Source organism: Nansenia antarctica (assembly GCF_963989245.1).
Source record: "Nansenia antarctica genome assembly, chromosome: 11".
Taxonomy (NCBI): domain Eukaryota; kingdom Metazoa; phylum Chordata; class Actinopteri; order Argentiniformes; family Microstomatidae; genus Nansenia; species Nansenia antarctica.
In genome coordinates this window covers 2,913,031-2,937,221 of record NC_137681.1, presented here as the reverse complement: position 1 = coordinate 2,937,221, position 24,191 = coordinate 2,913,031, and the positions used below count along the sequence as shown (strand labels likewise).

General features: G+C 41.8%; 4 protein-coding genes across 4 annotated transcripts in view; 1 reads left to right on the top strand and 3 right to left on the bottom strand.

The window, feature by feature from the left end:
* bicc1 (BicC family RNA binding protein 1) overlaps positions 1 to 677 on the bottom strand; it is a gene marked incomplete at both ends in the record, with an annotated part of 72,656 nt that extends 71,979 nt beyond the window's left edge. The window contains one exon of the mRNA XM_080541570.1: positions 497 to 677. Within this exon, the coding sequence (XP_080397696.1) occupies positions 497 to 677 (181 nt within the window). The remainder of the gene's footprint in view (positions 1 to 496) is intronic.
* A 2,638-nt stretch (positions 678 to 3,315) lies between these two features.
* On the top strand, positions 3,316 to 7,381 carry LOC308167342 (DNA-directed RNA polymerase III subunit RPC4; the record flags this gene model as incomplete). The annotated part of the gene is made up of 8 exons (XM_080541746.1): positions 3,316 to 3,477; positions 4,026 to 4,072; positions 4,166 to 4,323; positions 4,690 to 4,823; positions 5,281 to 5,386; positions 5,854 to 6,131; positions 6,673 to 6,831; positions 7,184 to 7,381. The coding sequence occupies 8 exons, from the start codon at positions 3,316 to 3,318 to the stop codon at positions 7,331 to 7,333; spliced, it is 1,194 nt and encodes a 397-aa protein (XP_080397872.1). The 3' UTR covers positions 7,334 to 7,381.
* Positions 7,382 to 7,770: 389 nt separating this feature from the next.
* Positions 7,771 to 14,567, bottom strand: tfam (transcription factor A, mitochondrial). The gene is made up of 7 exons (XM_080541972.1): positions 14,384 to 14,567; positions 13,154 to 13,281; positions 12,823 to 12,893; positions 11,522 to 11,671; positions 10,306 to 10,401; positions 9,808 to 9,864; positions 7,771 to 8,333 (listed from the first exon to the last, which is right to left on the bottom strand). Exons 1-7 carry the CDS (start codon positions 14,470 to 14,472, stop codon positions 8,064 to 8,066), a joined length of 861 nt encoding a protein of 286 aa, XP_080398098.1. The 5' UTR covers positions 14,473 to 14,567; the 3' UTR covers positions 7,771 to 8,063.
* A 2,383-nt stretch (positions 14,568 to 16,950) lies between these two features.
* LOC308167236 (ubiquitin-conjugating enzyme E2 D4-like) lies at positions 16,951 to 23,602 on the bottom strand. The gene is made up of 7 exons (XM_080541620.1): positions 23,453 to 23,602; positions 22,075 to 22,138; positions 21,924 to 21,955; positions 21,361 to 21,438; positions 20,323 to 20,428; positions 18,304 to 18,397; positions 16,951 to 18,071 (listed from the first exon to the last, which is right to left on the bottom strand). The coding sequence occupies exons 1-7, from the start codon at positions 23,474 to 23,476 to the stop codon at positions 18,026 to 18,028; spliced, it is 444 nt and encodes a 147-aa protein (XP_080397746.1). The 5' UTR covers positions 23,477 to 23,602; the 3' UTR covers positions 16,951 to 18,025.
* Positions 23,603 to 24,191: the final 589 nt, after the last annotated feature.

The window sequence follows — 24,191 nt, the reverse complement described above, 5'->3', positions numbered from 1 at the left end:
CCTTTATGATCAGTCATTGTGTCTAGGCTAGGTGGGACACGTTTCTAAATGAGTTAGAGCATGCATGTTTCATTAGACACATCAATAAAGACCATTCATTCATTCATTCATTCAAGTCCCTTCCTCACACCACTGATTCCTGACAGCTCCACACTTTCCATCACTGAGAACAATGCGCAGCTATAAAGCCAAGGTGAGTTATAGCCTAAGCCTAACACTGAAGTATAGCTTTACAATGCAAAAAGTAAATCTAAGTAAGATTACATATCTTAAATCAAGGCAATATAAGCTTGTTTTCTGTCTGACTGCACCAGTTTTAAGATATCTCTTACTTGTTTTAAGACAATCTTGGCAAGTGAAATTTTCCTGTTCTGTTGGCAGATAATTTTGCTTATTCTAAGTAATATTTCCCCTATTTGTATTGCTTTTTTTCTTGTTTTTGAGAGCTGACTTTTTGCAGTGTACAAGGCAGGCAGGCAGCGGTTCATCTACCCACCCAGCAACATGATCTCCAGCTTCTTCCGGTCCACCCTGAACCTCTCCTCCGTCCACTCGGGGTCCGGCGGGGGTCCCGGCGGGGGGGCCGGGGGTCCCAGGGGGTCCTCCTCCATGTCGCTGTTGGAGCCCGGGTCGGAGGTCTGGAGGTATCCGCTCAGGGAGTCGCTCTGGGCGGCCATGGCTTCTGCAGAGGACCGCTGGGGTTGCCACAGCGCCACGCACAGACAGCCACTGTGACTCACTATGTTCAATAAAACACCAAAGTTTGAGTTCCCAAACTTTAACTCCTACTTAGGGTCATTCCTGCTGCATGCATCCCGGCGCAGAGAAGGTGGAGTGTGAGTGTTTGGGTGATGCGACTGGACCAGAATACTTTTCACGTTTCCAGCCAAAAGCTTTGAGTTTTCTCCTCCTCTGAGTTTAGAGGACCGCCCTTGAAATGAGAAGTCTCACATCTGCTGCTCTGATACAAACCGGGTGGAAATAAATGACTGTAACTTTAAGAAAGTTTAAAAAATATCATATTAATATTGAAGTTAACTGCAGATTATTAATGATTAATCTCTGAGTATTGGAGAAGGGGTAGGATTAAATAAGCTTATGCTTCTTCCTACTCCTTTTCCGACATGTGAAGTAAATAGTGTTTTTTGTTTTGTTTTGTTTTTTGTTGTTTTTCACATGTTCGAAATAAAGCTTTCATTCATTCAAAGTCAACTTTGTGTGCGTATTAAGGCTGTAATTCCATAAACATATAGTGTCGATCACTGTCTCATAATTAAGGTGATTGAGAGGTAATATGTAAACCATGCAATGTTGCAATGTAAGTTTTAGCAGTTTGACTTATCTGAACGTGCACCAATTCCAACGGTCAAAATGAACCCTAACCCTTAACCCTAAGCATGACATGTAAGGCCTGGATGCACCGGTCAAACCAAACTGTTCCAGGTTTCTTTATTCAGACTATTAATTCACTGGACAAATGAACTCTCCGGGGCCAATCAGAAGGGGACATGCCCTAGTAATTACATCATTATTCTGTGCAGACATTTGACACGTTTGGCCTTAGTACACAACTAAGAGGGATGTGGTCAGAGTTGCTCAGGCTTGCCTGGGTCAGAGTTGATGGATTGCATCGCTGTGAGCGCAGCAGTGTATGGTCCAGGGCTGGGGTCACATCAAGTAGAGAACATAGAGAGCACAGAGGTACAGTATAATGGACATTCATTTAGTGTCATATCAAGAATACCTTAGTCTAACTTAGGCTTGGAGAATAATAATAATAATAATAATAATAATAATAATAACTTTATTTGTATAGCGCTTTTCCTGCAAACGTTGCAGCTCAAAGTGCTTTATTAATCATTATATCATCTTGATTTAATTATTTAGTCATTTAAAGGCAATATTAAAAAGATAGGTTTTTTGTCTTGACTTGAACATATGTGCTGAGGTTGCATCCCTAGAATAGGCCGATATCCTAGGAGGGCTACACACATATATATCTTTGCATGATATGAAACATACAATCATAATGCTGGTAATACAAAACCAAGCAAAGCCTAATCTAAAAGGTTTAGCCAAACACTGCCACCTTGTGGTGTAGGAAAGGCACTTCATCTGAGTGGAAAAACAAAAGAACATGGAACATAGAACTGCAACAATTACAACTCGGCAGATCATCGCTGTCTAAACGGGGGGTTGTAATAACAGTTTAGCATAATGTTGCAAACCTATTCTCGAATATGAATATTAGTTAGTTAGTCCCACGACTGGGCGGGAGATTGTGCTGCGTAATGTTGTTGTTTTTGAAGACTTGTCACGTGATGAGGTGAAATACATAACCGGGTGGGGGTATTCCATCAACGTCACTAAAAGAACAATCCAGGCTTATTTTGATAAATCTCGCGAGACTTACAAAACAATTCCAGCCTTATTTTGAGAACTCTCGCGAGATTTATAAAAATAATAAGCCTGGATTTTCCTTTAGTGACTTTAATGGAACACCTCCCGGGGATGTAAAAACCGCTCCTAACGTTGGCGGCCTGCAAGAGTGCAACATTGTGACAGTCTGCTCTCTCCTAAACATCGAATATGACTCCTGCGAAGTGGAGGGTAGGCCTGCACAATAATATAACAATATAACAAAATTCATTTACTTTGTATTAGATGCGCCTGTTTACAACGAACAAAATGGAGGGTATCTATCTATCCTCGCATACAAGTTGAAATGTGTTGTAAATGAGATCTTTAGAAACCCTCTCTCTCTCTCTCTCTCTCTGTGTGTGGGGGTTTGTTTTCTGTAGACATTGTTGTAACATCACAGCAAAGACCCAGGTTCTGGGCCCTGGACAATCTAGACAATTTGATGGCAGCTACTAGATTGTATTCAAGTGCAATACTGAAACACAACTGTGAACATTTCAAACCTGCAAACTGCGACACTTTAAATGAATGTGCAATAACACTATGTGCAATATGACAACCCTAGGGTACATAAGGTTCAGAGATAGGAAATGTTAGGATATTTATAGCATAGCATAGAGTACAGCACAGTGTTTTATTTGTATAGTATAGTATAGTAGATAGTGTACATAGCCTTTATTTATGTAAACCAGCTCTTTTCCCTTCTTGTTTTTAGTATTTTTTTTCCTAGCACCAGGGGAGCCCCCCCTCCTAAATTTCGTTGTATGGTACCTGTACTGTATTAATGACAATAAAGACCATTCATTCATTCATTCATTCATTCATCTTGTGTTTTGGCGACGCTCTCTAAGGTCTGCTAGACGGGAGTCCAGCCAGGAGAGACACATCTGCAGGATGAGTGATGATCCTAGCGGTGCAGACCCTGGAGCTGGACCTTCAGGGAGCTGCAGACCCCCGGGGAGAGGCTGGTCAGGCAGGCCAGGGTTGACCTCTCCCCCGCCTGGCAGGCTCACCTCCCTGCGCTCTCGGGACTTGACTTTGGGCGGGTTCAAAAAGGTAATAGCCTATCTGACAAACTTATCATACACCTTTATCCATCTTCTTGTCTTTATTAAAAGAACAGAGATGTTTCTAGGGTTCTCTGTCTCACTCTGACTCCTGCCTTGTTTGTTTTGACGTGTTGTTCTGTTCCTCTGTTGTTTCTGTTGGTTGTTTATTTTCTGTTTATTTACACGTTAGGAAAGGTACTTTTACTGTAAAGCACTTTGGTTGACAAGTGTCATGTTTAAATGTGCTTTATAAATACATTTGATTGATTGATTGATTGGGTTCATTGCAGTGCAAATGGTTACAGTATTGCCGAATATCGGTGTTAGTTAGTTTTTTCTTTCTATTCTGTGACACCTTGCTCTTGCCATTGTTATTGTTTTTGTTAGTTTTCCTTTGTTATTATTGTGATATTTTACCATGTTAAATGTTGTCGTCTGATTGATGCGTTGTTGAGGAGTTGCTTTCGCTAAAGGATTTCATGACATGGTATCCAGTATGTATGTAAAGTACTTACAATTTGACTCATGTTCTTTTTTTTCTTCTTATATTTACAGAAAAGCTTTATACCCAATGTCCATTCTGTTAGGAAAAGCAAAGACGAGTGAGTATCTTGTGTTTTTAGAGGTATTCAATTACCGTAACTATTCTAAAACGAAACATAAACCAATCCAAACTACTTTATTTTACTTTCCAGGTTAAAACCGGAGTCTCATGTTGCACCTAAGAAGGACAGGAGAGACAGGGAGGATCGGCACAGAGACAACAGAGGGAAGAGGAGAGAGCCGCCTCAAACCATACAGTCCCACTCCATCTTTGAACAGGGTCCCGCTGACACAATAACAAGGAAATCAGGTAAGCTGTGGCTGGATACTGGACACACACACACACACACACACACACACACACACACACACACACACACACACTTAGCCATCGTTAGGTCCCTGTCTTTTATTGTTTTAACTCCTTTTATCTTCCCTTCTTTTAATTTGATCATATCTTGTATTGTGTTGCATTTTATTTCATATCTTACTATCTGCACTTTACCTGTTCTACACCTGTGAAGCACTTTGGTTCAGCTGCTGCTGTATGTAAATGTGCTATATAAATAAAGGCTGACTTGACACCAGCTAGCTAGGGCTGTGTTCACGACAGGAAACTCAAATATCAGGAAACACAGGTGAACACAGGAAATGACAGTTGTCACCTCATCCCCAGTTGGCTGGAGGGGCACAGCAGACCTGGGTGACGGCGGATCGCTGCCCGCTGCTAAATGCGTTAAAAAGGAGAGACGTGCCATCTCCTCAAGCGATGAGGAAAATGAAATGTTACAAAAGCTTAAACGGGATGATGTAAGTCACTGTAGCCTTTTTCAACTAAGTCGTTTACTAAAACAAGGAGTCGTGTTGACGCTGACATTCAGACATTCATCATGGACAGAGTGTACGCCGATAATATGCAAGGAATTTTTCCTGGATACATGGTGTACAGGTTTTTGCCCTTGCTTGCTTGCTTTGTGCCGGTGGTCCTTGGTCTCCCCTTGGGGACCGCTGGGTACTGGTAGGCAAACTGGCTAGTAGTCGCTCTATTGGTAGAGGGCTGCAAGGGAATTTTTTCCTGGCTACATAGTATACAGGTTTTTACTTTTGCCTGCTCGCGGCTCTGTCAGTATTGATTGATTGACTGATTGACTGAACATTTTCATTGTGTGAAGCGCATTGAGTTGCATCTTGTAAGAAATGCGCTATACAAATAAAATTTGATTTGATTTGATTTGATCATTCAACCAATGAATTTCACCCTTTTCAGTTCTTAGATGATCCTGGTTTAAAAAACGAGGCCAAGAACAGGCCGATTCAGCTTCCTCTGTACGACCCAGGCGACCCTTCCTTGAGAACAGAGGCGACAAACCCACGTAAGTCTACACTTATCAGGGTTCCTACAAGTTTCAACAAGTAAAATGTAACACCTTTTCTATTCGCGACACCATATGATAGCTTTTTGGCATCCTCGAGGTGATGAAATTAGGGATTTCACTGCCATACAGACAAAAAAGGAAGCGAATTGGTATTTTTTTTGGTCAGACTGATTTCCTTGCAGGATCTATTTTTTAGACCGAATAACTGAAATCTGGGACCTTTTTAGGCTTTGTAAATTGGATTGCTGGATTTTAGACTTTAAGGCTTTTTAAGACCAGCGCGGGAACCCTGACTTATTTCACTACGAAATCGCCCTTGCTTTTTCTTTCTCACAATCCTGTTTTCTCCTTCTATCACTCCCCTCTGCCTTCTCCTTCTTTCTTTACTGATCTTAAAGAGGATGTCGATGCGGAAAACATAGTATAATGATTCCAATTCCAAATTCCTGTCGATCCCAACGTAGACAAGGAGGACGCAACCGATGATACGGTTTTCAAAACACCGACAGCAAGGCCTCCTAGATCCCACCACCCGCGGGGACAGGCGGCTTTCAAGGGCGGCTTTCCGGAGCAGCCTTCCGTGGCCCAGCTCCTCCAGCACCTCAGCGTCTCTGAGGAAGAGGAGCTGCTCTTCATCCAGCTCCCTGACACCATGCCCGGGAAACCAAAACATCTCCCTGAGAAACCAGCGAAGAAAGACTCCGTAGCTGACACCAAACGCTCGTCTCACGTCAAAGCCCAAGTGAGTACAGATTACAGGACATCCCAACAATCCATAAAGAATCATTTTTAATCATCTTTAATAACTTAAAGCTTATTATACAACGGATAGATCCGGTCCATTTGTCTCTATTGGTCAGTTTGGGTTCCAGCCGTGCCGATATCCATGATATACGCACGGCTAAATGGCTAAAATCTTTTCATATTACTCTGCGTTTGTATATATTACCGTTATCGAAGTTACATTATTACCGTCGCTTAGCAACCAATAATTAACTGTTCAGCGGATGAATACACTTGCAATAAAACATAGATCCATTAAAATATGAAATATTGATAGATAAATGTGGTAACCGTTGTATAAAAGCGTTATGGAACGAGAAGCCGTGGTATGTCATGGATATCGGCACAGCTAGGGGGTGTATATATAACGGCACTCCGCTTCGCGTCGTGCCTAACCATCCCGCTAGCCGTGCCGATATCCACGATATACCACGGCTTCTCGTTCCTTAACGCTTAAGTAATACACAGGATATTTTATGACGTGACCCATTTTCTTTCAGCAGGAGCCTGTTGGAAAGGAGAGCAGTGTACCTGTCCTGTCAGACTTTGCTGAGGGCTTCATAGGGAAACTGCAAATCAGGAAATCGGGCAAAGTTCAGCTGGCCTTGGGGGACGTCACCATGGACGTTTCAGACGGGGCAGCGTTCTCGTTTCTACAGGTACGTCTGCACGTTTATCAAGGTACAGAAATACTCATCCTGTTTAAAGATTACCGGTATAGGGAGGATCGACATGGAAGGGAAAGACATTTGTAACCATCCATATTCCAACTTGAAATGTAGCTATAGCCTGATACATGGGGGTTAACAAGGGCGTTTGAGCTTGAACTCATTCGCTTTATCTTTGGAGCGAAGTTTCCGTTTCCAAAATGTGCCACAATTCCCTGCAATATTCTTCTGTTGGTATTCACTCGTGTTTTGAGTTGCTTGGTGGATTGGATGATTTTTCTGAGGTGTTTATACATTTATATATATTTTTTTCCTTCTTCTGTTTTTTAAACCATCTGTCCAGCAACTGGTGTCTGTACGTCTGTCTGAGGGGCGGACAGGGGACATGAGTGTCCTGGGCAACGTCCAGCACAAGCTGGTGTGCTCTCCAGACTTTGAAGCCCTCCTGCAAGGCCTCACTCCTTCACCGGACGAACGCTTGGGAAACCTTTGAACTTCTGAACACTTCATCTTTTCACTATAGATGTAAATATTGTAGATATTGTACATACTTTTCTTTTTTATACAGTGTTACTTATGAACCTTGTAGTTGTAGTTTCCCTGCATTACAATGTGTTGTCATGTAATAAAAGTGTTAAACATTGTATAATATGATGGGTTCCTTTTTTTTAGAAAAATTAATGTAAATGTTTATTCAGGAAAGGAAAGAGATACAAAACAAGAGCCAACTTCTATGCAGGCTAACAAGCTAACACTGCTACATTCTACAAGAGACCAAACCTTTAACCGTTATATATCAATACTGTAGTTCAGTTCTTCACTTGGCATGTCCTTGTTGTGACAACTTTACTAGAGTGCCTTCGACACCAGACATTCATCATTTTCTGTGGTATGTTTTCAAATCTGATAAGACAGATCAGCATCTCATACTAGAACAGCAACACTTTATTATCGTTTCACAATAAAGCATGATGAAATCATCCATAATTACGTGGTTCTTCTCCAAAAAACAGTTCGCTGTATATTCAAAATGTCGCTTGGTCAGACCGACTCAGACCAACGCAGTGACAGTTATTATTTCAGTTTGAATTTTTGAAACTTCTGTACAAAGCTTATGACCAACAGTTATGATTCAAATCATAACATAAACAAAAACAGTGGGTAACTAAGAGGACGGTAACTTGCCTTGACAACAGATACACCTTCCGGTAGAACAAGAGCCCTTACGCCTTTTTCATGGTCCTGACCGTCTTTCTCAGACTAGAACCGTCTGCCTTTCCTCCCGCAGACGTCCCGGTCACCTTCTTCGCCGCTGTCACCATGGCTGTCTTCCCTCCCTTTGTTGCCGCCATCTTCTTGCTTGCTGTCTTCTTGCTAGTCGCTGCTTTCCTCCTGATGAGATCCTCTCTTCCGATCTCCACCATGTGCTCTTCCCACGACTTCATCTCGTTCTTGTATCGTACCTTGTCGTCTTCTGCCAGTTGCATGTACACCTTCACATAAAAAAAGAGTAAGTAAGTTCAAGTTCACAGTCTTATCGATCATTCCAGGGTTCCCACACCTTCTGAAACATCAAATTCAAGCACCTTTCAAGGACTTTCAAGACTCAATTCCCTCAAATTTAAGGACTAAACACGGCATAGTTTGAGACAGACCTAGATGAGAATTTATATAATAGGAATTATCCGTTCACAGTAGGGCTGCCACAAACGATTATTTTCATAGTCGACTAGTCACCGATTATTTTAACGATTAGTCGACTAATCGGATCATAAATTACAGCTTATCGCACAATTACTCAATCGCTCTTATTTAGCTATCATCTTCTAAATCAGCTTCTAAATTTAGCTTGAAGTTGTTAGTTGTTGTTGTAGGCATGTGCTAACTAAAAATAAAGACAATTAAAATGATTGTTCACTCAAAAATTGATGTTTTAATGAACTTTGCAGATTTATTTCTGGCATCACTTGCATGTAATGTATGTAAAGAGTAGTAGAGGGTGCAAACTGCTGAGTAAAATGAGGTAGGCTAGGCACTAGGCAACCAAAAGAATACAAAAACAAAAATAAATACTTGTACAGAGTACAAAAGTTTTGCTTTGCTTCACTCATCTCATAGTAGAACGCGCCTTCTTAGCACTGTAACGTTAAGACAACATTTTTAGCTATTTGATAAGTATCGCTTTGATGACAACGTAAAATAATGTAAGAAGGCTTTTAACGTAACGATATCGTTAGCCAATAACAAGCTAACTAGCTTACCGAGACGAGCCATCGTCTTCCTCGTCATCTGCCACAACGTGCTTCCTTTTTAGATGCTCGCGCATCATAGACGTGCTGCCATGATAAGCGAGTTCAGCTTTGCACATTTTACATTTTACATTCTTTTTTTCAACGTTGTGGTTGAAATGCTCCCACACTTTAGAGGTACGAGGACAGGAAGACATTTCTCGACGACGTCGATTACCAAATATGTCGGCGACGATTTTGGTAATCGACGTCGTCGCGACTAGTCGACTAATCGTGGCAGCCCTAGTTCACAGACAACAATTAAAAAGAGAGGCTTGAATGTGTGAACACTAGATGGTCTCTTGCCTTCTCTACCACAACACAGCAAAACAATATATTGTGAAATGTGTAAAGTTAAGCAATACACAGACTTATTTACTAGTTGACGAGCTAAGTAAAAAATGTTTGAATATATATTTATTTTTTTAGAGAGAGAGAGAGGCACTTTCAATGACCCATGTCTATTTTCTTTTAAGACCTTGATTTTTTTTTTTTTTTAATTCACAAACTTTCAAGGATTTCAAGGACCCGTGGGAACCCTGTCATTCCATGGGATACAGGGTATTAACAATGTAATGAGATGGTTGGGGCAAAGGCAACTCTTCAACAATAAAAGATAATAAAACAATAACCTAAGCCACAAACAGTGTCAAGACATTCAGGCTATTGCAAGACCTACCTGTTTCTGTGAGACTAATATCCTTCTCCATTCTTCAATTAAGAACTTCATCTTTGCCTAATGGGACAAAAAAAAAGAATGTACAGTGAAGTTTGAATTATAACATGACAGTGTTGATACAATCATTTACTTTGATCATCCAATTAAGGATGACGATATGGCTGACATCCAATATAGCGCCTTTATCCAAAGCGCTTTACAACGGCCTCTCATTCACCCATTCACACACACATTCACACACCAATGGCGGCAAGCTACCATGCAAGGCGCCGGCCCGCTCACTGGGAGCAATTTGGGGTTCAGTGTCTTGCCCAAGGACACTTCGACATGTGGCAAGCCGGGGCTCGAACCGCTCATCTGCCAACCTTGCGATCATTAGACGGCGGCTCTATCTCCTGAGACACAGCCGCCCACAATTCATTCAACAACATACATCTACCATTTTGGGAACCATTTAAAAAGTGCAATATTCCACAATTCCAACATTAGATCACACACCTGCCCGGTCGCTCCCCTGGCCTCCTCAAAGTGCTCTGACATGTAGATGTTGAAGGCAGACCGGGGACGCTTAGGCTTGCCCAGACTCGTCAACTCCTAGGAAGGGTAGAGAATGGTTTAGCAATTAGATGATGCTGCATTGAATATCAATCACTCTGAAAACACACTTTGATAATGGCCGTCGATAATATAATGTTTAATTTCACTTCATTATAAATGTGTTCTGGGTTCAGTCTGCTGTCATCCATCCTTAACGAGCGATTCGAAAAGTGAGACGGTTATAAGAAAGTGTGTGTGTGTGTGTGTGTGTGTGTGTGTGTGAGCGAGAGAGAGAGAGAACGAGAGAAAGAGTAGACAAATCATTCAGAGCATGAGCATTTCCACGGGAATGTTATTGGTTTTAATATTTCACAATCGTGCCAACGACATGTCATGTTCACACGACTTTGATCGCAACATGAGCGAGATGGAAATGTAATAAGTTAGAAGCACATGAAGCGTGAGGTGCCGCTGAGGTAAGGCGAGGTTGATGCCTGCGGTGTAATCTACCCTCAGTGGGATCCAGACTGACAGATGTCACTGGCATCACTTGAGAGCAAACCTCAACAGGCCCACTTATCCTATTTGCTTGTTAAGTCTGACGTCAAACGTGACGTTTAGCAATTTCCGGGTCCAAACCAGAAATTCCCCGCACCAGAGTACCAGTGTACTACAGCGGTAGAATGACAGTTCAATCGTTTTTTAGACTGGGATCTATTCATACAACAAGGGACACAGCACTTTCCCGTTTTTCCCATATTGTCAGCGTCGTTGAGCCTCGGAAAAGCGCTATACAAATATAATTTATTATTATTATTACTGCGGCATTTCGAAGAGAGCGCCTCAGCCAACTTTGGACCCGGAAACACGTCACGACTTAACAACCGAATGGTCTTATTTATTACATTTGTTTAAGTTATTTTTTCTGAGTGGGGCAGTCCCAGTCATATTTTTCTTTTTATTGACAGAGACAGTAGAGATTATGACAGGAAGGATGGGTGAGAGAGAGAGAAGGGATGACATGCAGGATATGTCCGCGGCCGGAATCGAACCAGGAACAACGCTTAACCTGTTACTAAGGTTACTAAGCGCCCAATCCTATGGTCTCATGCTACTGGATCAACAGTGCAGCCCACCGCAGTGTCAGTCACAGGCCATACAGGCTTCCAACACTCACCCTCTTCTTCCTCACAGCTTTCCTCTTTGCTAGTTTCACTCTCCTCTCCTCTTTCAGGGCGAGAGCCTGCGCTGGGGTGAGCTGGGCTTGGTATTTCTGCATCTCCACTTTGAACTGCTCCCTCGCTGCTACTGACTCCACCTCAAAGGGCTTGGGGAGGAAAAAGACAACTTTTATTTGGCTGATGGCGACGGGGATATTGCTGTGTTAATTGTTCCCTGTGCCTGTTCGTTAACTCTGTGTTCTATGTGTTCATGTTATCTGTTGTTAACTCTGTGTTCTATGTGTCTCATGTTATCTGTTGCTTGTGTTTTCTGTTTTTCCCATATTGTCAGCGTCTTTGAGCCCTGGAAAAGCGCTATATAAATACAATGAATTATTATTATTATTGTTATTATTATTAAGTTAAAGAGTTTCAAGACGATGCAATATGGACTCCAAGTCTGCGACAGTTATACTTCTGTGATAAACAGCATAACAATCTGCAAGCACAGATAGTAGCCTAAGATGAGCTGCTCAAACACGTCCCAGGCATGTTACAACCAGCACTCGAGTTGAGGGGGATGAGGGGGGATGGCATCCCCCTTGAAATAAAAACAGTCAAAATCATCCGTCTTCTAAAACTGCCATCTCCCCTTTCTAACCATTATGTCATTGTATCAATGAACGTGGTATTACTGCTATTTCAACATTTAGTTTTGGGCATATTGAGTAAAACACTGTGGGCGAGGGGGGGGGGGGGGCACGCACACATGCAATGACATTTTTACCACCAAGTCACTGACACTGAAGACACTGACGCTGTGGGGATGCTAAAATCATCCCCATATGATAAAATCCACCATCCCCCCTGATTTTCTTTTACAACTTGAGTACTAGTTACAACTAATCAGGGGTGCAAACTGGTGATGGCCCAAAAAGGTGACACTTTCTTTTTTTGCGGCTAACCTTAGGGGGGGGACAGCACTAGCACTAATGGTGTTTAATAGATATCGCTAGCCCTAAGGGTGGTCTAACAATGATGCATGTGTAAGTAGCGGCAGCCCTGACCTTAACACCTCCAGAATTACTTCGAAAACAGTTTACTGTGACTGTGTTCTCTATGCTGTCTGGAATGGTACCCCCCCAAAATATTTTTTCTGCAGATCTACACAATTCCACATGGATGACATATTTTGAGATAAAAACGGCTAATTTAGCAGAAAGGTGACATGTTTGCACCCCTACTAATGGTATTGAGAACAGTCTGTGCATCTGGTGAGTGCAGTATGTAAGCAGAGTGAATAACAGAGTTAGTCTACCCGCTTCTGTTCAACGGTCAGTGTCCTCCATTGCTGTGCGATCCTCCTGAATATCTCCACAGACTTGAACTCTGTAACAGCACACGAGCGTGAGGATGAAGAGGAAGACATGAGTAAGAGAGACACTTATTGAGAATGTATCTAGGCCTAGGCTAGGTAACAGCATGCATGAGAGGGAAAATATCACCAATAATCAGCAGACTGACAGACTGACATGTACCATACACTTTCCAGGAGATTGATCTTAAATGCACACCTATGCTTTTCATTATTTATTCAATATCACACACACACACACACACACACACACACACTAGTTAGTTTTAGTCACCTGGGTATTGTCTGACCACGACGGGACGTTGATGCATCACGAATCTCATGTAGCCGTTGAGGGGCCTCTTGGGAGGGACACCGGCGGTGGTGCTGAGACACCTGATGGCTGGGAGGACACTGGTGCACCTGCACAACATATACACAACACATGCATGGTTACTCCCACCTCCACCTCCACCTCCACCTGAAGTCCATGTCATTATCTAGCCTGGTTATGCATAATCACAAGCTGCTTTGCCAGTAAGAGATGTCTAAGTAGCATGTCCACAAAATGACCTGGAAGACAAATCATATAGATCCTCGTCGTGCAGAAATGTGATACTTTAATTGGTGCACCTTTACAACATATACACATGCATGGGTTACTCCCACCTCCACCTGAAGTTATACATAATCACCAGCCTAACCATGTAGTCTAGCAGCAAGTCCTCAAAAAAGGCTTTAGTTTTCGAGATACCCCTACCCGAGGTAGAACAAATGACAACAATGATTTTTCTTATCTTTAGGGTCTCCCATTAATTAATGAAATTGATTGTTGTCAAATTTTATTTTTGGGGAAAATGTTTTTTGGGTTGTTCTTTAGAGCTACACCAATCCCTGAAAAAGAGCCAAATTAGACCAGGCCGAATATGGGGAAGGTGACAAAAAAGCCCATAACTGGAGATTGATCACTCCTTTCCTCTTCAGATCTGCTGAGGTTGGAACCAGGTGGCTGTCCTACATCACCAAATAGTCAGACAACTAATGAGCCATGTGCACAAAATGACCTGGAAGATCAAATATAGATCAATTTCTGTCGTGCAGAAATGTGATAGTTTTATTGTAGGAGGACAAGGCATCTCTGATGTCTCATGAGCTCATTTATGACCCAATCATAGTGTCAAACACCAGCCTTAAGAGGTGGAACACATTCACGAATCCATGCATTAACCATTAATATCCATGCATTAACCACCCACCGATATCTCACACATGCAGAATATCAGAGATCTTTATCTGACAGGTGGATAGCTGCTATCGCCTTGCTCCAACACGGAGGAGGAGATTGTTACATTGTTGCCAGCTGAGTAGGCAAAGCAATCGAACACAATGAAACAAAGTATCACTATCAGACGCTAAAACAAACGGAGAAACAATGTAACATGTCACCATATTAACCAGTTCTAATAATCGCTATGATAGCTAACATAGACATCTTGGAGAACTTTTTCTTTTCTTCAGTCCTTACCTTGAGAGGCCGGTGGCGTTGGAGAAGACCCCAACTAATGACTTAGTCAGGAGGCTGACCCCCGCAGACATGAAGCTGAACGGAGCCATGTCTGTCTGGATATGAAGGTTATTGTCCCGAACAAGCCAGTTTGTTGTTACTTGTTGTGATTAAAGTCTCTTGTGTCTCAGGCCCCACGTCTCCCTCCTCCTTCCATGCGTGCAGAAGGGCGCCTTCACCACCCCGGTGCATTGTGGGAGAAGGTCATGGCTGGTTGTGTTGATGTAATTTATGATTCACTGCAGTAGATTCGTCAGCAGAATATAATACCCATTTAAGATGAAGGTATTGGTATCCAAATGTGGTAGAGAGATACTCTTATATCTTGTAATAATAATAATAATAATAACTTTGATTTCTATAGCGCCTTTCAAAAACCCAAGGACGCTTTACAATTCTAAAGGGGAATGGTCAGACAGACAAAACAGAAAACAAACCCAGCAAAACAGAAACAGTGACTAGGGGCCCTAAAGGCCTTGGTGAACAGATGTGTTTTAAGGGCTGATTTGAAGGAGTCCAGGGTGGGGGCGTTGCGGATCACTATGGGGAGAGAGTTCCAGAGGGTAGGCTCTGTCCCCAAAGGTCCGTAGGTTGGTGCGGGGGGTGGACAGCAGGCCCATGTCTGCGGACCGCAGGTTCCGGGAAGGGGTATGCTGGGAGAGGAGGTCAGTTAGGTACTGGGGGGCGCAGGCGTGGAGGGATTTGTAGGTGAGGAGGAGGATTGTGTAGGTGATGCGGGACTTGACCGGAAGCCAGTGGAGGTGGATGAGGGTGGGGGTGATGTGCTGCCAGGGCTTGGTGTGGGTGAGGACCCTGGCAGCTGAGTTCTGCACATACTGGAGCCTGTCCAGGGCTTTGTTGGGAACCCCGAACAGGACTCCGTTGCAGTAATCCAGACGGGAGGTGATGAATGCGTGGATCCAATGGATTATCAAATGTGCCCCCTCTCTGTAACATCACGTAATTTAGGAGGACTTCAATAAGTAAATGACACTAAATAAAGTTAGGATGTGGGCATGACTTTCTGCATTGATGTTCTTTTTTTTCCTGAAAAAACCCAGGCCATGGTGCTAGACCGCCAGACCACCCCAGGCCATGGTGCTAGACCACCGGACCACCCCAGGCCATGGTGCTAGACCACCGGACCACCCCAGGCCATGGTGCTAGACCACCGGACCACCCCAGGCCATGGTGCTAGACCACTGGACCACCCCAGACCATGGTGCTAGACCGCCAGACCACCCCAGGCCATGGTGCTAGACCACCGGACCACCCCAGGCCATGGTGCTAGACCGCCGGACCACCCCAGGCCATGGTGCTAGACCGCCGGACCACCCCAGGCCATGGTGCTAGACCGCCGGACCACCCCAGGCCATGGTGCTAGACCGCCGGACCACCCCAGGCCATGGTGCTAGACCGCCGGACCACCCCAGGCCATGGTGCTAGACCGCCGGACCACCCCAGGCCATGGTGCTAGACCGCCGGACCACCCCAGGCCATGGTGCTAGACCGCCGGACCACCCCAGGCCATGGTGCTAGACCACCGGACCACCCCAGGCCATGGTGCTAGACCACCGGACCACCCCAGGCCATGGTGCTAGACCACCGGACCATCTGAGATATTTGTCCAGTCAGAACTATTCCAAAATAATGGTGTAGTTTTGGTGAACTTATTGCATCCTAATGTAACAACTGGATCATCCTTTTGGATGCCACGTCGAAGACACACAGACCTCAAAGACAGAGTGATGGGGTCGGGATATGTTGGAATGTGATATAAATAGGTACTGTAGGGAAATAAATGGAAATAAATGGTAAATGGACTGACTTATATAGCGCCTTGTTCCAAAGCACTTTACAACGGCCTCTCATTCACCCATTTACACGGCAAGCTACCATGTAAGGCGCCAGCCCGCTCATTGGAGCAATTTGGGGTTCAGTGTCTTGCCCAAGGACACTTCGACATGTGGACAGCCGGGGTTCTAACCTCCGATCTGCCGACCTTGCGATCATTAGACGCCGGCTCTACCTCCTGAGACACAGCCACCGCACAAATAAAATAAAATTTGTTTTGAGGTCAAGGATTGTGAAACACTTGACCCACCTATCGCTATCATCTAATTGGTTTTGGGACACGGAAATTATAACGACTGGTGGAAATGGGGGGAATCCATAGGAACTAAGTGTTTTTATTATTGATGTTGAAATACATCATTCTTATCATTCAACTTGCTCCTGGACCCCCCCTCCTCCACTGTGCATATAACATTTCACTGAAAAAACATTAGAGTCAGAACTCCGAACTAGTGGCACATTTATTCCACCCATTAAAACCTCTAACCATGCTTCCCACATGGTTGTCTCGTATGGCTCCATCAGCAGTGAAATAGAACACGTGAGCATTGATAATGATAAAAACAGTACCATTCTTTAATTGTAAAAAAAAAAAAAAAAAGGAAAGAAAATGAAGAAAAGTGCCTTTACAAGCATGAACTATAATTCAAGACCCAAAATCGAAATATGTTTGCAGAGGATGACATAAATACTTTTTAATGATAGCTTTACATTTTTTTTGTATGACTTTTAATGAAAAACGGAAAAACGAACAAACAATAAAAGTAGGTCCAAAATAGCTGAAAATTCTATACAATAAAAATCTCTAAAAAGAAAAATCAACTGAAAGAAAAAAAAGAAAAAAGAAGAAATTCATACAGTAACTCTTTATATCAAGGTATACTTCTTGGGGTTTGTACAGCATTCATCATTAACGTATTAGACAATTTATAATTAGTTTAAAGTTAAAGTTTATGAATCAGTTATAACTCAATTATGAAAACAATGCAGTTGATCATCAGTTTGGTACTGGAGGTCCCAATACGTGGCTTGTTATTATAGCCTGGGTCCAGTTGTTCAAAACTTTTAATCTGGGTCAGAATGACCCTGATACTTTTCTCTGATCCAGGATCAGATCGAGCTGGCTGATTTACCCTCGACGACACAAAACCAGCCAGATAAGATCTGATCCTGGATAGCTAAAACAGAATCAGGTTCATTCTGATCCAGATTAATTGTTTTTTAACAACTGGTCCCAGGTCAGTAAATCTGCTCCTCTGTGTACTTACTTAAAGAAAGCAATTTGTCTGATCCCCAGCACTGATGTGACAACTCAATGTTCATTATTGAGTTACAACTGTTTAAATTAATGATAAATACGTTACAATACCCAAGAAGTACACTTTAATGGAAAGTGTAAGAAGCGAAATACAGTAAAATTCATTTGATTCCTTAAATTCCCTCTTAATGGGAGACTGTAACAGGACAGCATTCTTATGACTCCATCTTTTATTCATGAGACAAAAAACAAAAAAAGTGCCCAAAACCAGGAACAAGGGGGATGACATGACAACAATGCACAACAAACTTTCATATATATATCTGTGCAGAGCTTTTACCCCCTTTCAAAACACAAAATAATCTATAATTAATGGTCTCAGATGATAAATGTTGACAGTACAATGTGTTCAATATTACCTAAGTTTACTTTTTGATACTAGAATTTACAGTGCTTTGTGACTTTAGAAAAAAATCCTCTGGAAGGCGTTTTTACATTGCATACTTTTGGGTCCAGTCTTTCGCTAGTTTGTTGTATCTGGGGACGAAAGTCACAGAACAGTGGACACATTCATTACATACACATTAAATGTGAATCCATTTGCTGTATGTTGAAATGCTAAACGTTTTCCTTCATTCAAAGAATGTGGCTTATTGAAGAGAACAATGTATGAGAAAGCGGAAGTCAGAAAGTAGTTTTTTCAAGCAGAAACTAAAAAAACTAAACTCTGTAATTCCATAGGTTTAAAAAACAAAATATATATACTCACTTGACTTTGTCTTGTTTGTAGATGTGTGCTATGTCTGGGACTAGGGGGTCATCAGGGTTTGGGTCACAAAGCAATGAACATATGGACAATAGAACTGAAAAACAGAATCATGGGATTAAAGAGTTTGCAGTTTTGGCCTTGAAATTCATCCTGAAAGTGTAAGACAGTCACTGTGTATTAGGCTATTAAACACCTTGGCATTGAATTTATAGTTTGCTAGATAAAGATGTTCCCCTATATTTAGCAGGGTTCTCCCCAGTACATAGATTTGAACAGTGTGATACTGGATTCCATTATCCAAACCTTATTCATGTCAAAATGCGCAAAATGGTTTGGGTAAAGCGCTGAATTCACTGAAGAACATCCTAACGCTTTCACTTTCTGTTGGTTAACCAAGATAGAGTAACTATCATTGCTAAATACAGCTTCATTTGGCTGGAAATATTGACATAGTGGCACTGTCAGGTCCACAACGTAGTGCAGCACCACTCCTATACTCTGTAGGGAGAACCCTGTTTAGCAGCATGTTATATTTGTCTAGCACTAGCATTGTGGTAGCCCACCCCAGACAGTTTGCATTGTGTGTGCATTGTTATTTTCATAATCTGCATGTATTTTCCACAACAGGACATTGTGGGTTTTAGTTTAATGAAATGCTCCATTCTGTGACTTATTTCTGTGACTTGATTCTCTGACTTATTTCCTGACAAATGCACAGGTAGCTCCCTCTTGCTGTTTTAAGTAACTTATTGAAAATGTAACACAGACAAATTATTCATAAGCAGGGGTGCACATAACTGGTGCGCCAGTGCGCATGCGTCGCCAAAATGCATGGTGCGCGGAAGATCAGCGGCATGAACGCGCTCTTGCGCACCAACAGCTGCAAGCGCTGGGAGAGGAATTTACTTCCTCAAAATCCACCTGCTGACTGCTGACTGCTGCATCACTGCAAGCCCCGTAACGCCATCACAACGACCACGGCGACTCCCCTCACGAAAACATTCGGAAAGTATCGTAACTTGTACTTTCATTCCGCGTATCGCGTATCGCACGGTTATCACGCCGACACGTGAAAATTCAGTCCCGAACGACTCGTCGCTAAAAGGAAAAACAACACCAAGGGACTTCACGTTTCTTTTCTCTGAAGCTTTCAAACGTTCAGACGTTTGTTTTACAGCTTCATTATCGCACCTAGACCCCTGACCCAGGGAATATGGTTGGGAATTCTATTAGGAAAAAAAAAAAGACTTTGTTGCACAATCAAAATAATGAGCTATTTAAAGTGATAGCCTACAACATCCTCCACCATGGTTGAAATTGAGGACAGTGATAACTTACAGCAGTCAAGAGAGCAGTGATGATTATGATTAAGCTTGTAGCATAAATAAATGCTTAGGATGTAACTTTTGTTGAAAAGTTGATTTCAGTGTTTACAGAACAGACATTCAGTTAGTGCTTAAAGAGATGTCAGTTGATTTCATTGTGTTTAAAGGAGTCTGACAGACTTTCATGCTTAAAGAGCAGTTATTTGATTTTGCATTTGTTTCTTTTGTTTTGCACACAATCATTTGTTCGTTCATCTTTATTTATGAATACATGTCGTTTTGCTAATATAAGTTATCCATGTATCCCTTTTTTATCCATCCTGTGGGACGGGTCGTGACTCGCGAGCTCGAGGAGCACCAAGCAGCATCCCTAGGTGCTCCTCTGAGCACTGGCCCCAAAAAGTTATGTGCACCCCTGTTCATAAGTAAAATTATAATAAACCTTGATTGGAGTGTGTTTTGTTTCAATGGGCAAAACTAAAGGCTGCATCTAAATAAGAAGTTATATATAATCATAATAATAATAATAATAATAATAATAATAATATATATAATAAATATATATAATAAGAAGTGATATATGCACCTAGAAACTACTGGAGGTGATCGACCACATCACATCCTAATGCAAAACTACTGAGATGTAAATAGTAGAACATCACTTTAAATTCAATATTTACAAATTCTGACTTACCTTTTGATACTGTTAGTGCTGGGGACCATTGTGATCGCAAGATGTCCAGGCAAATACTCCCATTACTGTTAATGTTCGGATGATAGATTTTTGTTGTAAACGCAACCTGTAAAGAGATGGCAAAATGTCAGAGTCAGAAGACTGGGGATGGGAATGCCTCCAAGGTTATCGATTCCTTTTATCGATGCCGGCATGTTTTTCTGACACTTGAGTGTTGCAGAAACCAATGCGTCATGTCGTCAAACTCAGTGCAGTGACACATTGCAGTGTTGTATCGGAGTGTTAAGTTTTATTTAGCAGCAACAAGGACAGTGTTCCAGCGCTCAGGCTATGCTCCAACGCCTGGTATCCGTTCTCGAACTTTGTTTGAAAAGCTGATGAAGTAGCATGTTTTAAAATGTGACAAACAAAGTCAAACGAAATGCAACGGTGTCGATTTTAAATAGTGGACGACCTGCACCTCGCTGCCACGGAATAATAACCTTCTAAATTCTAAAGAAGACTTGTTTCTCTTATGTGACATTTAAATGTAATATTTTGTTCAAGCTTTCGAAAAGGAGTATTGTTATTTATTCAAACGTTAATAGGCATACATGCTTATTTTTCTAAATAAGTCTAAAAGTCTGTTTTAGGTTTGTTTTCCAAGTTAGTTCCTTTTAAGGACAGGAGCATGGTAATTCAGTTTAACATGTTCAAATGTTAGTAGGCAGACATTCTACACTGTTCAGAGAAACTGCTGCATTGACACTGAAAACCTGTGTAGGCCTACTTTTTTCCACAGAGAAAATTGATCAGGAATCGATAAAGAATCAGTCCGATGAGCAGAATCGATAATAGCATCGGTATCGATAACATCTTATCAATTCCCATCCCTAATGAAGACCATTCTTTGGCATGGTATCATAATATAGGCCTAATGATTTCTAGGACCAATTCCAATAATGATTAGAGCACTTTGAGCTGCAACGTTTGCAGGAAAAGCTCTATACAAACAAAAAGTTATTATTATTATTATTATTAGGACAAATCCAATCTCACTTTTGGTGGCTTGAAGGGATAGTCCGTGGGAAAGTGGATTGTGAGAAAAAAGACCCCTCCTTGGTATGGACTATCACACTGTGAGGAGAAGGAGAGAAACAGCGTGTTAATGATAGAAAAACAGATAGTAAATGATAGAAACAGATATCATTATGTCATTGGGATGCAACCTCAGCAAATATGTTCAAGTCAAGACTAAAAACCCATCGTTTTAATATTGCCTTTAAATGACTAAATCATTCAATTATGATTATATAATGATTGGAGCACTTTGAGCTGCAACGTTTGCAGGAAAAGCACTATACAAATAAAAGTTAATATTATCATTATTGCCCATACCTATTACTCAATTGACACTTAGACTACAAGTAACACGGTTAACATAATAACATAATAAGAAAACACAGCAGCAAATTGGTTGAAGTAAAGGGACACGATTGCCACTTAGTAATATCATCTGTGTCGATGATCGTTTTCATTGTAAAAGCAGATTGTAGTGTAGAGACGACTCAAATTAAGGCTTAAGATAAATTAACCAAACCCGTTGCAGATTGCATACTCACTGGTCCCATTATGGTTGCCTGCCAGTGGAACACTGAAAGAAATATGGAGAAAAATAACAGGGAGTTTTAGACCACGGCACTGTTAGCCTATAGGCATATCAGTTCAACAGCAAGCATCACCACCAAACCCCCCCGCCCTCCACAAACTTACAGTCTTCCCCCACAGGTCCAGCGGAGCACTGTGCAGGTGGATCCCTCTGCAAGTCATGTAACTCCTGAGGGAGGGAGGGGGGGGGCGACGAGAACAAGAACAAGCCAAACTAGTATAGTTAGAGTTGTGGTGGAAACTCACCGTTTCACTGTGTCAGTGCTGCTAACTTAGGTGAATGTATAATTGATGTGGTGGGGCATCGCCTCTTCAACGTTTTTTTTGTGCAAACGACGCATTTATTTAACACGTACTGTACATAATGTATATGGACATCCCAAAGAAAGAAAAATACTTTGACTAGTCTCTGATTGAGCTCATAGTCATAGGCCTCAACATATTATTGGGATCTTTATTTGGCAGTGTGTGTGTGTGTGTGTCCCGTTCCCGTACACGCCCTCAATGGCCACTGTGGAATTTGAATAACAACACTACAGGAACATATAAGGTTATGCTACTTATTAGCAATTGAAGTTGATAGTTTTATACCATTTTATCACTCTAGCCAGGGGGAATAAAGATATAGGGGGGTAATACGGATGTGTGTCTCCGTATGGGGCAGCTAGGAGAGGAACAGCGTGTTAATGATAGAAAAACAGATATCATTATGTCATTGGGATGCAACCTCAGCAAATATATGTTCAAGTCAAGACTAAAAACCGGGGAGGGAATAAAGATATAGGGGGTAATAAGGATGTGTGTCTCCTGCTGGGGCAGCTAGCCGGGCTAGTTAGGGTTAGCCAGCAGAGAGAGTCTGACAGTGACAGTCAGAAAATAAATGACATGAGCATGATGAACACAGATACATGTTAATGTAGCGTTGCTAACGGGACGATTGTAGGATATGTAGTTAGTCCCCTTAGCAACGCTAATAAACACATGTATCTGTGTTCATGTTCAGGCTGTCATTTATTTTCTGACTGTCACTGTCAGACTCTCTCTGCTGGCTAACCCTAACTAGCCCGGCTAGCTGCCCCAGCAGGAGACACACATCCTTATTACCCCTGGCTAGAGTGATCAAATGGTATAAAACGATCAACTTCCATGACTAACATATCCTACAATTAACATCCTCACTCCATCCCCTTGTCAATTACTATGTTGCTTCTAAATCGATCTGGAAGTCCCAAAAAAGACAAGAAAAAACAGCTAGAAAGCAGAAAGCAGAAAGCTAGGCTACCATTGTTAGGAGGTTGGGGCAGCTGACAGCTAGCCTATGCTAAGCTAACAGGCTAACGCTGCTGGGTTGGAGCAGCTGACAGCTAGCCTATGCTAAGCTAACAGGCTAACGCTGCTGGTTTGGAGCAGCTGACAGCTAGCCTATGCTAAGCTAACAGGCTAACGCCGTTGCTGGTTGTCGTTAGCGACGCATTTCACTCACCTTCTGTATTCTTTTCAATGCCATGGTGTCCAGAGACCCTATTGTAAGTGTTTCCTCTTGGTGTTTGCGATGCCGATAGTAATGATATTGCTCAAGAAGAGGTCTAGATCTGACTTCCCTGAGTAGATCACCAAGCCAAGGGTGGATCAGTGAGATCAGTGATCTGTGTTTCTCTGGGATCTCTTTTGTTTCCGCCTTCTTCTCTCTCTGACGGAGCTGCTCTGGGAACACAGACACAGCGAGGAGGCCCCGCCCACTTTAGCTCGGATGTATGCAAATGAGGAACCCTTCGAAATAAAAGCAGCGCCCACGTTAAACTAGTTTTTTTTTATGAATTATTATTATTATTATTATTATTATTATTGTTGTTGTTATTATTATTATTATTATTATTATTATTATTATTATGTATTTATTATGTATTCTTCATTCTTCATTATTTATTTTTTATTACATTTAATTATTATTATTATTATTGTTATTATTATTATTATTATTATTATGTGTTTATTATGTATTATTCGTTCTTCATTATGTATTATTTATTTATTATTATTTATTTATTATTATTTAAATGCATGGATAAAGGAATCACACATGATATGTAACTATCTGGAAATAAACATGGAATCCTCTTAGTGTGTTATTAGTGTTTTTTTAAAGGTTTGTAATTCTTCTGATATTCTAGTTATCCTGATAAAAGACATATAATGGGCTGTACACAAAACAGTTCCCAGGC